This window comes from Schistocerca piceifrons, chromosome 2 (assembly GCF_021461385.2).
Source record: "Schistocerca piceifrons isolate TAMUIC-IGC-003096 chromosome 2, iqSchPice1.1, whole genome shotgun sequence".
Taxonomy (NCBI): domain Eukaryota; kingdom Metazoa; phylum Arthropoda; class Insecta; order Orthoptera; family Acrididae; genus Schistocerca; species Schistocerca piceifrons.
In genome coordinates, this window is record NC_060139.1 from 1,033,137,373 (window position 1) to 1,033,152,532 (window position 15,160).

Below are 15,160 nucleotides of genomic sequence, written 5' to 3' on the forward strand. Positions count from 1 at the left end.
ACAAGGAGGCAGTCTTTCGCCCCTACTATTGAGTCTATGCATCGAAGAACCAATGACGCATATAAAAGAAACGTTCTAGAGAGGGATTAAAAACTAGGGTTGGAGGATGTCAGTTATAACATTCGATTATGACATTGCTATCCCCAGTCAAAGTGTAGAAGAATTTCAGTATATATACGATGAAATGAATCTTCTAATGAGTGCAGAATATGGACTGAGAGTAATCTGAAGGAAGAGAAAAGTAGGCCTAATGAGGACTATCAGAAGTGAGGTCAGTAAGAACCTTACCATCAAAATTGGAGACCACGGTGTAGAGTCCGGAGGTAGGGAATTCTGCCACCCTGTGGCCACAAAAAACGCATAGAGAACGAAGAAAGGAGCATGGAGGACTCAGACAGGCACAGTCAAAGTAGACATCCCGACCATTTCTGCTAGTATCTAGTATCAAATATAGGCCTCAACATGAAGAAATGTCTGAGACTGCACGTCTGGAGCGCCGTCTTGTATGATAATGAATCATCGACTGTGGGAAAACGGGAAAAGAAGAGAATCGAAGCGTTTGAGTAGCTGGTACAGAAGAAGTATTTTGAAAGTTAGGTAGAATGATAAGGAATGAGCAAGGTCTCCGTAAAATCGACAAGAAGAACGAACGGGATGATAGTACAAATGTTAAAACACCAAGGACACATTAAACATAATTATATGACTGATGACTCAAAAAAAGAAGTAGAGTTATTTTTCGACAGTCGTGTAAACATCGGCGCTCTCTTACCTACAAATGTGCACAATGAAGCCGTCGTCGACACCTCTCTTGAACATGTCCTGCACGGCCTCCCTGGTACAGATGCTTAGCCCCAGCAAGTTCACATCTAGCATCAGTTTCCAGTCCGATGTTGGAGCAGCTGTTGGCAGTGTAATTACTGACATGGAAACCGTGTCAAAAAATTTTGAAAACAACAACATGCTAACTTATTTACAGTTGAGGGTCGCAGAAGCCTCGGTGAAAATTTTCAGGCCCAACGACGGTAACGTGGGATCAGGAGCTAAGCGGATGTTGGTAGCTCTGGTGATGGCGAGACCGAGGGAGTGGGGGAGAGCAGGAATAGTCTTCCGGGAGATGTTGCTGTGTGCGTGAAATCAATTAACACGCATTGCGAGTGATTATCCGATTCATCTCTTGCACAAGCACCTGCGACTTCTCCCTTTACCGGCACGAACGATTCGTGTTCAGTAATTTTGATGATGATGACTTATAAGGGATATGGTATATCCTTCATGCTGGTGTCACTCAACACAAGAAAAAGTCATATTTGAAAGAGACAAACATATAAAAGGACTTAACCGGCCCTTTTAGCTGTTAGTAAGACAGACAATGAGAAGGTGACCTGACCTTAAAAATACTGCTATTATTCTCTTACCGATCCAAGAAATGTTGGAAGGATCTGAACAAGATTCGTTGAATTATTAATTTGATTTACATATAAAAAAGTGAGAAGAAGCAAGCCTTTATTATTTGATTGGTTGACACGGATGTACAATAATACACTACTGGCCATTAAAATTGCTACACCAAGAAGAAATGCAGATGATAAACGGGTATTCATTGGACAAATATATTATACTAGAACTGACATGTGATTACATTTTCACGCAATTTGGGTGCATAGATCCTCTGACATCAGTACCCAGAACAACCACTTCTGGCCGTAATAACGGCCTTCATAAGCCTGGGCATTGAGTCAAACAGAGCTTGGATGGCGTGTACAGGTACAGCTGCCCATGCAGCTTCAACAAGATACCACAGTTCCTCAAGAGGAGTGTCTGGCGTATTGTGATGAGCCAGTTGCTCGGCCACAATTGACCAGACGTTTTCAGTTGGTGAGAGATTTGAGTAATCGATTTTGTGATCTTTGGCATGCACCACTGTCTGAACATAACTAAAACAGAATTTGTTACAATGCGCAACAAAAGAAAGACAAATTTTCTTCTAATTCGAGATATCGGACAACAGATGTTTAAATAATGTACCACATTGCCTGTTGCGATTACTGCTTCTTTCCCCTTTCATCTCGTTTTTTTTTATTTGCCCATATTTATCCTTGTGTATGCAGAACGTGATCTTGTTCCGTCCTTCCTTTTGTAGACTGCTATTCTTATGAATTATCTTGACTGCTTAAACAAAAAATACAATAGTTATATAGATGCTCTTCTTTTCCAGTTACTATTCATTGTAATCATTAGGTTTTTGTATTGACAGTTGTTCGTCCATAAGCTAGTTTAGCATACTATAAAGATCTTAATTTATAATTGTTGGTTGGGTTGTTTTGCGGGAAGAGACCAAACTGCGAGGTCATCGGTCTCATCGGTTTAGGGAAGGACGGGCAACGAAGTCGATCGTGCCCTTTCAAAGGAACCATCACGGCATTTGCCTGGAGCGATGTAGGGAAATCGCGGGAAACCTAAATCAGGATGGCCGGACGCGGGATTGATCTGTGGTCCTCCCGAATGTAAGTCCAGTGTGCTAACCACTGCGCCACCTCGCTTGGTTTTATAATCGTCCTCTTTAACCAAGGAAGCCAAAAACTTGCTTACAATAACTAATCACTGCATCTTACGCTCTCAAACAAAACTATAAGAAAATGTCCCCAACAACGTTATATTTGTGCCCACACCTACACCTGACGTTGAACTCATTTGATACGACACTACAACACTACACTCTCTTCGCACATCGATCCTGATGTATTCTTTTGTGTGGATATTAGTTATCTAACTCAAACTTCATCTCGCACTCTAGACCCTCATTTGGTGAAAACAAAAAAAAACCCTTTAACTAGAATGCAAATCTTTCCATCAGCTAAGGACAATTAAAATAATTTTAAAAATCCAGATATCCATAACTATGTTGTACACAGAGACTTCCTCACGTTGCCACAAGACTCCAATAAAATTGCATCATTCTCCTTTGCTCTTCACTCACATTTATGGTTCTTCACTGCATTCGTGAGATCACTCATTCTTTTTAGTCGTTATGTACTCATTTTATAACATCATGCCTGCATACCCTCTGTTCATCTTACATCTGCATTTATTAATTATCTTCTCACATATATCCACTGATAGCAATTTTAACAAGTCTCGTACTCTGATTTTCATTAAACGATACTCTTATTTATAGGACAGAAATACAGCTGCAACAGACAGTTTAATATCGACAATAATTCAAGATCTCCTACTCTTATCAAGTTTACGATATACAACGAACACATGATAGCTTTAACATAACCTCGTACTGGTAACGTTATATATTTGAAACTAAATAAAACCCCTGCTTTACGAGACAAATCGAAAATTCACATCCTGAAATTTGCTGCTGCTTCCAGTCAAAAATGAAATTTACGTGGTCCCATCGTCATTTTAGTATTATTTATTCGAGGAAAGCCTTTATGATAGTGATGTGCTGAACCATACACAATTTTCCCATCTTGATGCTCTCAACTGTGACTCATACAAATTTCCCCGTATGTTCAATATGGCACATGACTTCAAAGCCTGGGTTATTGTTTAAAATGTTTTCAAACATCTGTTTAAATTTTTTGGGAATACCTCCGGCAATGAGTCGTTCACTAGAACAACTTCATTCATTAACTGAATAGATTCATTCAGCGCCAGATCTTGAGTTTCAAGCTTTTTAATACTTGCAGGTATATGCGAAAATGAGTGGTAATCACAGCAATGTCTTTTTTAATACCGGAATCATTAAAAGCTTCCATGCACTGGAAAACTGCCAAAGCCTGTGCACTATCGAAGTCGTTTACTACCCCTCTAATGGCCTCGAAATGTTCATTGTAAAACAATACAGCTTCGACCCACGTACCCCAAGGTGTTACCACTGGTTTGGCAGGTAAAAGCACATTTGGTAGTTTTTCTTTGTCGGTCTTGATGCGGGCAGGAGCCTTTAGAAACAGTTTCTTTGTGGACGAAATCAATTTATTTACATTCACAAACGTGGAAAGTACTTCTTCAGCAAGGCGATGTATTCCATGAGCAAAGAACATGAACCAAATTGGGATAAAATACTCGGAGGGCTTTTCCTGCTTTGATCATATAGAGAGCACGATCTGAAATAAACTCAAACGCCCTTTCACCTCCAGAACATTCTGGAAATATTTTCTAATACTCTCATTCACGAATCCGGCGATCGTAGAATGATATACTTTTTCAAGTTCTTTGCACGCCGCTAGCTAGGAAGAAGAATTCTCTTCTTTTAAAGCACCAACAATTAAATTTGCGACGTAACGGCTCAAGTGTCTGTCGTTTTGTCAACTGAAATCCAGATAATACTGTCCTTGAGTTCACTGCGTATTTCTTCCAGAACATTTACGTAGATTGTCGATATGTAATTTTTACGCAATGTTAATAAATCTGGTATATTTTAATTCAAGCGATATTTACGCAGGAAGCCTTTGAGGATAGGGTTTGTAAGTTTATGAAGAGGAATATTACTTGCAATGAATGTTTCACATCGATCCATGTTAAACCGACTTTTTGGATACCTTCTGACAAATCCCTGCTACTGCAACTCGCTGTTGTCAGAAGTTGTTGTGGTCCTTTCTTCTGCATTCCTGCGATATGAAGACTTGTGTAGACATGCTGGTCTATTTGCAACATTTTTTCCCACGAAGCGTTTTTCTCGCAAACTCGATAATATAAAACAATTCCGTCATACGCAAATGTTCCAGGGTGGCCAGCTATCCACGAAATGACGTTTTCTTCAGGCGGCATGGCGCACAACACGTTACATTCTACAAGTCGTAAACACTTTCAACTGTGTACAAGTAAATAGAAAGCTGAATTGAAACAATGGACGTGCGACTAAAACCTTACGTATTTTAATTTAATTTTTGCCGACGCGTTCGGTAGGAGGGCGGAGGGGATTGACAGGGGGCGCGAGCCCAGGAACCTTGTCTATCTGCCTGTTCCTGTTTCTCGTCTATGATGATTTCACCAGGCAGCGGTCTCTCGGCTAGCGATTGCACGCAGCTCTAGGTCGCGGTCAATCTGTGAGACATCCGAACTAGATCGGAGTAGAGACAGCTCGTCTAAATTTTTAAAATATTGTAAACATAGCTCGAAAATATGCATCGTCGCTAGATTTTAGTTAAAATATGCAATAACCGGTGAAAAGGAGCCAAATATGCAAATGCATATGCAACATGCAAATGCATGTAATTTGGTCTCTAAACATCAACTTATTCGGTGATGTATTTACTCATTGTCTTGGCATGTTATAGCCTGAAATGTGACAAAATGATACACTGCTCAGCTAGCACTGTAGCATATACAGATGCTTTACCTTCATCAGGTAGGCAGTTGTGCAAACACATAAAATGCTGTGTTTGCTGCATGCATCACCTTAGGCCCCGATCTGGCGCCTATGAGCGGGCACACTGCGTACTTTGCACACACATATAAGGAAAAGCTGTCTGTAAGATACCAAGGTAAGCATGTTTGAGCAGAATCACAGTTTAATCTTAGTTTAGTTAAACAACGGTAAAATTAACTTAGAAGAGTTAAATCACTGTTTAATCAAACAGAATTTATGTTTAATCACACAGCAATAAAAGAATCTTCCATTGCATCACTCTGTCGCCGCACTGTTACCACACAGTAATGACCCACACGGAGCATTAAACAGTGCAGTTTGTAAGGGGTCCGTAGGCCCTTACTATAAGTTTTGCGACAGCGCAGGTCGACAGGACAAACAATCGATAGTGTGCGTCGGGTGGCGAGAGCGAGAGCGAGTGTTGAGATAGTAGTAGTGTGGGACCCAGGCTGCGGGCCAGGCCGTGGGGCGGCCAGTGGCCGTAATGCAAGGCCGTACCGACAAAGGGGGTGGCCATCGCCGCGGTTTAACCCCTTTGTGTTAGAAATATACGGGAAAGTGTAAAAGTATAATTAATAGCGTGATCATTGAGATTTCTGTGCCGATATTTGTAATTACGCGTCTACCGCGCCGGCATCATCTGGATTGCAGTGTTGGATTGCAGTGTTGGATTACAGTGATTGAAATTACGTGTGACGATCATAAATAACGAAGAGGCCTGTGCTGTGATTAGCCATTATTAATTCTGTACGACGAAGGCAGTGGCTGTCTCCTAACGTTGTGTTTTTGGTGATAAATATAGGTTGTTGATTAATGAAGCTGTGTTGCTGTTCTTCTTGGCACCAGACATTCATTATTGCAGCATTCGAGAAGGACAAAATGGAATGTAACAACTCCGTAGCAGTCCAATCCGATTGCCAGCCCCATTAGGTACATGGTCACATTAATTATTATCTATTTGGGCTGCTATCAGATCCTGATCGAGCGGGATAAGTCACTAGATTAAACCGGAGTGTTACAAGTTGCATCAGATCCACCCCAAATACTTATTCCATTACTAATTACCTTGTAGGCAGCTACTTCATTAAGAGGTTGTGCTGTTACCTCACAATCTGGGTTATTTTCTTCTGTGGATTCTAAATTTTGTCTGACCTGGCATGGTGTTTATTTTATATTAGTGCAACTGACTTGGATGAATAAGAACACTGCTTATCACTGCATTAGGCAACGGCCTTGCCGCAGTGAATACACCGGTTCCCGTGAGATCACCGAAGTTAAGCTCTGTTGGGCCTGGCTGGCACTTGGATGGATGACCATCCATCCGCCATGCTCTGTTGCCATTTTTCGGGGTGGACTTAGCCTCGTGATGCCAATTGAGGAGCTACTCGACCGAATAGTAGCGGCTTCGGTCAAGAATACCATCATAACGACCGGGAGAGCGGTGTGCTGACCCCACACCCCTCCTATCCACGTCCTCTACTGAGGATGACACGGCGGTGGGATTGGCCCGGTTGGCCACTCGTGGCCTGAAGGCGGAGTGCTTATCACTGCATTAGCTGAAGCAATTGTGAAGAGACAGAAATTGGCTTCCAATTGTAAAGCAATAATGGAATGATACAACACAAGGTTTTTTTGGTTGGCGCACTTCATACATAAGCGCGCCTGTTCCAGGGTTAACAGTCTGATAATAATGTCATGTTTTTCATAAATTATTCAGAACAAATTCCCTGAGAGCACAGGGCATCCTCAACTAACGTTTCCTGCTGTTTGGCAGAGTATGCTACAATGTCATTATTTTATACTGCAAAAGTACCTTACCGCGCCCTTTTTTTAAATCAGCGTCTCGCTACAGCGATTAGCAGAACTCACATAAGTGGAATAATTTGTTATGGCAAATACTCACACCCTAATCCTCACTACAAAGCACTGAGCTAGAATGTAGAGCATATTGCTCTAAAGCAGTGGGGCTAATTGGTCCTCTCACCAGCAAATGCTGGCAGTCATACAATCGGATCATAAAAGTTAAACTTGGTCAAAGGGCACAGGGATGAGTTTGAGCGCCATAGGCTGAGACATAAGTGCGCCGGGGCCCATAAGCTATTGGTAGACGCAAGGATGATGTCTTATAACACGACTGGCTCTCCTCCCCTGCCCAGCCTCTTCTCTCCCTCCTCCTTCCCCTCCCCAGGAGTGACAGGCGTCACAGGTCGCCAGTGACCTTGAATACTGTTGAAGTGTTCTGTGTTCCGTTTCTCTCCTTGACACTCTACTCTCGGCTAAGAGTGGTACAGTGTCGAGCTGCTTTAGAAAATCTAGGAACACACAGCTGCCTACCTGTTGCCTTCTTTGTTTACAAGATATAGTGCATGCTCCCTTTCAAACGAGTGGTTTTTTATTTATAAATCTCTGCGGAGTCTTACAGAGAAACTTTTAGTCCTCTGGTAGCTTACTATTTTTTTTAGCTTATCATGTGCCGTACGATTCGGCAACAGTCGGAAGTTAGCGATATTTCGTCTATAATTCTGTGCATCCAATCTACTAAACTACTGGACATTGCTACACCACGAAGATGACGTGCTGCAGACGCGAAATTTAACCGACAGGAAGAAGATGCTGTGATATGCAAATGATTAGCTTTTCAGAGCATTCACACAAGGTTGGCGCCGGTGGCGACACCTGCAACTTGCTGACGTGAGGAAAGTTCCCAACCGATTTCTCATACGCAAACAGCAATTGACCGGCGTTGCCTGGTGAAACGTTGTTGTGATGCCTCGTGTAAGCAGGAGAAATGCGTACCATCACGTTTCCGACTTTGATAAAGGTCGGATTGTAGCCTATCGCGATTGCGGTTTATGGTATCGCGACATTGCTGCTCGCGTTGGTCGAGATCCAGTGATTGTTAGCAGAATGTGGAATCGTTGGGTTCAAGGAGGGTAATACGGAACACCGTGCTGGATCCCAACGGCCTCGTATCACTAGCAGTCGACATGACAAGCATCTTATCAGCATGGCTGTGATGGATCGTCCAGCCACGTCTCGATCCCTGAGTCAACAGATGGGGACGTTTGCAAGACAACAACCATCTGCACGAACAGTTTGTTTACAGCAGCATGGACTATCAGCTCGGAGACCATGGCTGCAGTTACCCTTGACGCTGCATCACAGGCAGGAGCGCCTGCGATGGTGTACTCAACGACGAACCTGGGTGCACGAATGGCAAAACGTCATTGTGTTACGACCCGTGGCACTACCCTTCATTCGATCCCTGCGAAACCCTTCATTTCAGCAGGATAATGCACGACCGCATGTTGCAGGTCCTGTACGGGCCTTTCTGGATACAAAAAAGTTCGACTTTTGCCCTGGCCAGCACATTCTCCAGATCTCTCACCAATTGAAAACGTCTGGTCAATTGTGGCCGAGGAACTGGCTCGTCACATTACGGCAGTCAGTACTCTAGATGGACTGTGGTATTGTGTTGAAGCTGCATGGGCCGCTGTACATGTACACGCCATCCAAGCTCTATTTGACTCAATGCCCAGTCGTAACAAGGCCGTTATTACGGCGAGAGGTGGTTGTTCTGGGTACTGATTTCTCAGGATCTATGCACCCAAATTGCGTGAAAATGTTATCACATGTCAGTTCTAGTATAATATATTTGTCCAATGAATACCCATTTATCATGTGCATTTCTTATTGGTGTAGCAATTTTAATGGCCAGTAGTGTACCATTTTTGCGGAAAAGGAGTGAACTGCGCTATTTTCCAGTCAAACGGAACTGTTCACTGCGCGAACGACTGTCCATGAATATGAGCTAGGAAAGGAGTCAATTACGTGGTGTACTCAGTGTAACCTCTAACTGGAATTGCGGCAGAGCCTGGTGCCTTGTTCGCTTTAAGTTTTAGATTCGTGCATAAGTTCATAGCGTTTTTGTTCTGTATATCAGTATTTGGGTTGCTATGGACTTTATCAACCGTTATTTTTTATTCGAGTTTGCATATTATCATTTCATCATCTGAAGATAGTGAGTGGGACTGTGGACGTTAGAAAATGGAGTACCAAGTGGAGCAGTCGGAACATTTCCGACATATTCGTCTGTTTGAGTTCATTAGAGGAATGACTGCAGCGGAGGCAGCCAGAAACGTTGCTCAGTGTGTGGTGATAATGTCATTTGACAAAGCGCCACAAGAGAATGGTTCTCTCGTTGCGAGGAGTATTTTTTTGACATCAGTGGAAGGCTTTGGGGGTTTCGTAAAGAGTGTTTAAACGCATCAATTCACAATGATACCCGTCAGTGTACTCGTGGACTGGCAAATGTTATGAACTGTGACCATTCTACCATCGTGCGATATTTGTATGCAGCGGGCAAGGTTCAGAAATCAGGCGATTCACTCTAAGCCAAAATCACAAAAAAGGCTGATGACCATCGTCATCAATTGGCTCGTCAACAACACCGAGCATTCCTATCCCCTATAATTTCTGGTGACGAGAAATAGTGTCTTTATTCTAAGATGAGGAAAAGAAAGGAATGTTTGAGTTCAAACAAAGCAACTCCCCGCAGAAACACCTGCACGTATCCACCAACGATAATGTTGTGCATGTGGTGGAACAGTGACGGTGTGGTGTAGTACTAATTTCTTCCCCATGATATAACCATCACTGGTGTCATTTACCGTCAACAACTGAGACGTATTGCAGGCAGAGTCCAAGAACAACGACCAGGAAGATTGCGTGAAGTGATGCTACTCCACCATAACGGCCGCCCGCATTCTGCAATTTCATCTGTTTCGATCTCTAACAACCTTCAAGGAACTTCCTTACCGGACGAAAATGCGCTCCGAACATGGTTTGACGAGTTCTTCGCCTCAAAACCACATCATTTTACAGTCGCAAAATCCAAAAGTAGCCCCAGTGTTTGGAAATTGCTGTAAATAGTGAAGGAGAATATATCATTGTCGACTACAGTCTCAGTCATGCATATGTGTTGTAAGTACTTCCAGCATTGCAGCGCGTCAGCAATCGTAAGTATCGAAATAATTATGAAAAATCCGCCTCGATTACACAAACTACCTGGCGTTTACCTAGGTTTCATCGTGGGTAACCACGCCTTCTTCAGAACAAATATAAAACAGCTTGCCTAAATAGGCATAGTCAAATGCTAAAATCAGCACCTACAGCGGAAAGACCCCATAAAAAATTATTACAAATACACGGTACATATGTACCAAGTCAATAATACTACTTATCCCAACCCCGTGTATGCTACCTCGCCCCTGCCAACGTACGATGGTCACATGCTATGACCAAAGTAACCCAGTGTTTGGAAATTGCTGTAAATAGTGAAGGAGAATATATCATTATCGACTAAAGTCACATGCTGTAACCATCGTACGTTGGCTGTGGCGAGGCAGCATACACAGGGTTGGGATAAGTAATATTATTGACTTGGTACATATGTACCGTGTATTCGTAATAATTTTTTATGGGGTCTTGCCCCTGTAGGTGTTGATTTTAGCCTTTGACTATGCCTATTTAGGCAAGCTGTTTTATATTTGTTCTGAAGAAGGCATGGTTACCCATTCTGAAACCTAGGTAAACACCAGGTAGTTTGTACAATCGAGGCGGATTTTTCATAATTATTATATGTGCTGTGTTTATTAAACTTATGGTAAAACGTTACGATGTGTCAACCTAATACTTCCCATTGTTTTACAAAACCGTGGTTCTTAAACCGATATCACTCTTTTATGAGTCTGTGCCACAGTCTAACTTTGGTAAGACACTATCCTTTTGCGTGAGAACGTTTGTAAATACGGAATTTAAATTTTGTGTTTTCTGTCTGCTGTCTTCTGTTTCAAAGAAGACGGATCCACGAGAGACTGTTCATTGACTTCACTTATGACCGGAATTCCCTACGACTTTCTGATAAATCTTCAGATGGAATGGCTGATGGAGGCAGTGGGACTGTTTATAGTTATCTGTAACGCCAGAACGTACAGTTTATGTTGGGATGTCACATACTGCAGATTAGGGGCGTACCAAAGTTTGCATGGAGATAACTCCTTTTGTATCAGTAACATCGAATCTCCCAACTTTCTTCTCCGCTCGCTTCTAATACATTGAAGCGCCAAAGAAACTGGTATTTACGAACAGAGATATGTAAACAGGTAGAATACGGCGCTGCGGTCGGCAACACCTATGCAAGACAAGTGTCTGCCCCAGTTATTAGATCGTTTTATGCCGGTGCAATGGCAGGTTATCAAGATTTAAGAGAGTTTGAACTTCCAGTACGGCCATTTCACGAGTGTACCGTGAATATCAGGAATTCGGTGAAACATCAAATCTGCGACATCGCTGCGGCCGCAAAAAGATCCTGCAAGAACAGGACCAACGACGACTGAAGAGAATCGTTCAACGTGACAGAAATGCAACCCTTCCACAAACTGTTGCGGATTTCAATGCTGGGCCATCAAGAAGTGTCACCATGCGAACCATTCAACGAACATCATTGATATGGGGTTTCCGAGCCGAGGGCACACTTGTTTATTGTTGATGACTGCACAACACAAAGCTTTACGCCTCGCATGGACCCGTCAACACCGATATTAGACTGCTGACGACCGGAAACACGTTTCCTGGTCGGACGAGCCTCGTTTCAAATTATATCGAGCGGATGGACGCGTACGGATATAGAGGAAACCTCTTGAATCTACGGACCCTGCATGTCAGCAGGGGACTGTTCAAGCTGGTGAAGGCTCTGTAATGGCGTGAAGTGTGTGCAGTTAGAGTGGTATGGGGCCTCTGATAGTCTAGATACGACTCTGACAAGTGACGCGTACGTAAGCATCCTGACTGATCACTTGCATCCATTCATGTCCATCGTGCATTCCGATGGACTTGGGGAATTACAGAAGGACAATGCGACATCCCACATGTCCAGAATTGCTACAGAGTAGCTCGAGGAACACTCTTCTGAGTTTAAACACTTCCGCTGGTCGCCAAACTCCCCAGACATGAACCTTATTGAGCATATCTGGGATGCCTAGAAACGTGCTGTTCAGAAGGGATCTCCACCCTCTCCTACTCTTATGGATTGATGGACAGCCCTGCAGGATTCATTGCGTCAATCCCCTCCATCAATCGAGTCCGTGCCACGTCGTGTTGCGTCACTTCTGCGTGCTTGAGGGGGCCCTGCACGATATTGGGTAGGTGTACCAGTTTCTTTGGCTCTTCAGTGTATCTCTTGCAGAGAAAGATGCTTATCATACTGGTAACTCAAGCGAAGATTTCATCAGACTAAAACGTATTGTGAGCTCAGCTATTCCGACTTGCTTGTTGGTTTTAACAATATCTCATTTTTAACAACGTTCCTGTTATTGAGTTCTTACTTCTTATACTCACACATGTTTCAGCATGATATAACCTTAACGTTCTACGATTTCTACATCAATATCAAACAACTTTTTAGTTGCTAAGTTATCCAAAACACAGATTGATTTGTACTCGTGTATCTACTTCGTACACTAACAGAGAATATTCGTCACTCACAGATCAAGCTGCAATTGCGACACAATCCCGCGCAGTTGACGAGAATGTCGACGCCTCCCAAGGTATCAGTAATCCATTTGAACACAGAAAGTATGCTTTCCTCGTCACTGACATCTCCGTATAATGGATGCAACTGCCCGGTGAAATCATTCAGTTGCCATTCCTAGGGAAAGAAAAACATAATTGCTGTTACTATTACAAAATGTTATACTCAATAAAGGGTTCAAAATTGTGAAACTGAGCACATGCAACATTACAACGAAAATACGTTCGTAGACGCAGTTTACATCTCGATTACAGCATGGCAGAGCAGTGGTTAAGACATGCATCCCGGCAGACAGCAGTTCAAATATTCATATGGCCAACTAGATTTAGGTTTTCTGCGGATTTCCTACCAATCTGATGAGGAGCTGTTCGGGGAGGGGGTATTTGTTGAGAAACACGTCTGTCGAGAATCATAGGCATGCTCTATAGTCTATAGGTTTAGGTTCATGGAGCACGCATGCCATTCCTCACGTTCAGTCTTCACTTACCAGTGTGTTCCACATCTTAGCGGTCCTTTGTAGGCAGGCATTGTCTCCACAAATAGAAAACTGAGACCACGCGCACCCATAAACAGACGGACAGAATCCAGAATAACCTCCCTGTAATATCGCTGTGCTGTAACGGTACCTCACCCAAAGACAAGCAGCGGTATTTGGCCATTTGCGCCTAGTGCCTACCCACACCATAACGCCTAGGTAATAGCAGTGGCGTTCATGAACATTCTGTGGTATGAAGCGTACTCCCCACTCTCTCCACGCTAACTGGTGATCAGAATCACTTGTCACAGCGAAGCGCGGTTCGTCGGAAAAACATCACACTTGATCACTTTTGCTGACCCCAACCAGCATGTTCCGTACACCAACGAACTCTTTCTCGCCACCACTGATGACGGTTGCAAGGTCTGCAGTGATATGCCTAGGAGGGGGTGGCCCATCTACGACCGACGGCATGAATTTCGCATAGCATTTCCATCTTCAACGATCTTTTCTAATCGTGAGATGACACTTTTGGACACATTCATTACTGTGGCTGTAGTAGTAACTCACCAGACTACTCGTCCACGATCGCAAACACTCAAATGATGTCTTGCACACGTGTTGCCGCAGCAAACGGAATGTCGCACTAATAGGTTCCACAACAACCTTAGACAAACATCGTACGTCATGAAATGTCGGATACGTACTGGTATTCGCGCACAGGCTTCGCTGCTGTGAACAACTCCAGTCCTCTAGATCTCCTTTTACTATCATAGGTTGGGTGTTCCATAGCACTTGCCAGTTGTTCCCTAGCAGTTGGCAGTTGTTCCATATGCAAGTATTAGTTGTTCCTTAGCAACTGTCAAACAATCTACGTAATTCCCTTTCAAATTTAAATTTTTGTCTTGGTACTCCATAAGCCTTCCACATACTCAGCTCTGCCACGTTCGTATGCCAGTCAGTACCGTCCTCTTTTAGACTGTTGTCATTCCCATAGTGCTTTCCGCCCAAAAAATCCTTCAATTTTGAGGAAAGATGGACAAAGTCAGGATAAACTTTCCACTTAAGTCGCCAAGCAGATTCTTTGCCAATGCGACAGAATGCCGGCTAGTAATGTGTGATGATTCCGGGCGGGAAGGAGCGCCTGGTCCCCGGCACGAATCGGCCCGGCTGATGGTTTTTAGGCGGTTTTCCATCTGTCTCGGTGAATGCGGGCTGTTTCCCCTTATTCCGCCTCTGTTACACTGTGTCGGCGATTGCTGCGCAAACAAGCTCTCCACGTACGCGTACACCACCATTACTCTACCACGCAAACGTAAAGGTTACACTCGTCTGGCCGGCCGGAGTGGCCTTGCGGTTCTAGGCGCTACAGTCTGGAACCGAGCAACAGCTACGGTCGCAGGTTCGAATCCTGCCTCGGGCATGGATGTGTGTGATGTCCTTAGGTTAGTTAGGTTTAATTAGATGTAAGTTCTAGGTGACTGATGACCTCAGAAGTTAAGTCGCATAGTGCTCAGAGCCATTTGAACCATTTTACACTCGTCTGGTGTGAGACGTTCCCTGGGGGGTCCACCAGGGGCCAAACCGCACAATAACCCTGGGTTCGGTGTGGGGCGGCGGAAGGGTGAAGTGGACTGCGGTAGTCGTCGTGTGGTTGTGGAGCACTGCGGCTGCGGCAGGGACGGAGCCTCTCCATCGTTTCTAGGTC

The 15,160-nt window shown here is 43.7% G+C and overlaps 1 protein-coding gene across 1 annotated transcript in view; it reads right to left on the reverse strand.

Moving 5' to 3' along the window:
• The window catches only part of LOC124777924 (dehydrogenase/reductase SDR family member 11-like), a 70,026-nt gene that overhangs the window by 30,792 nt on the left and 24,074 nt on the right, over positions 1–15,160 (reverse strand). Inside the window, exons 2-3 of the mRNA XM_047253476.1 lie at positions 12,932–13,094; positions 773–902 (exon numbers count right to left, since the gene is read on the reverse strand). Coding sequence (XP_047109432.1) covers positions 773–902; positions 12,932–13,094 — 293 coding nt within the window. The remainder of the gene's footprint in view (positions 1–772; positions 903–12,931; positions 13,095–15,160) is intronic.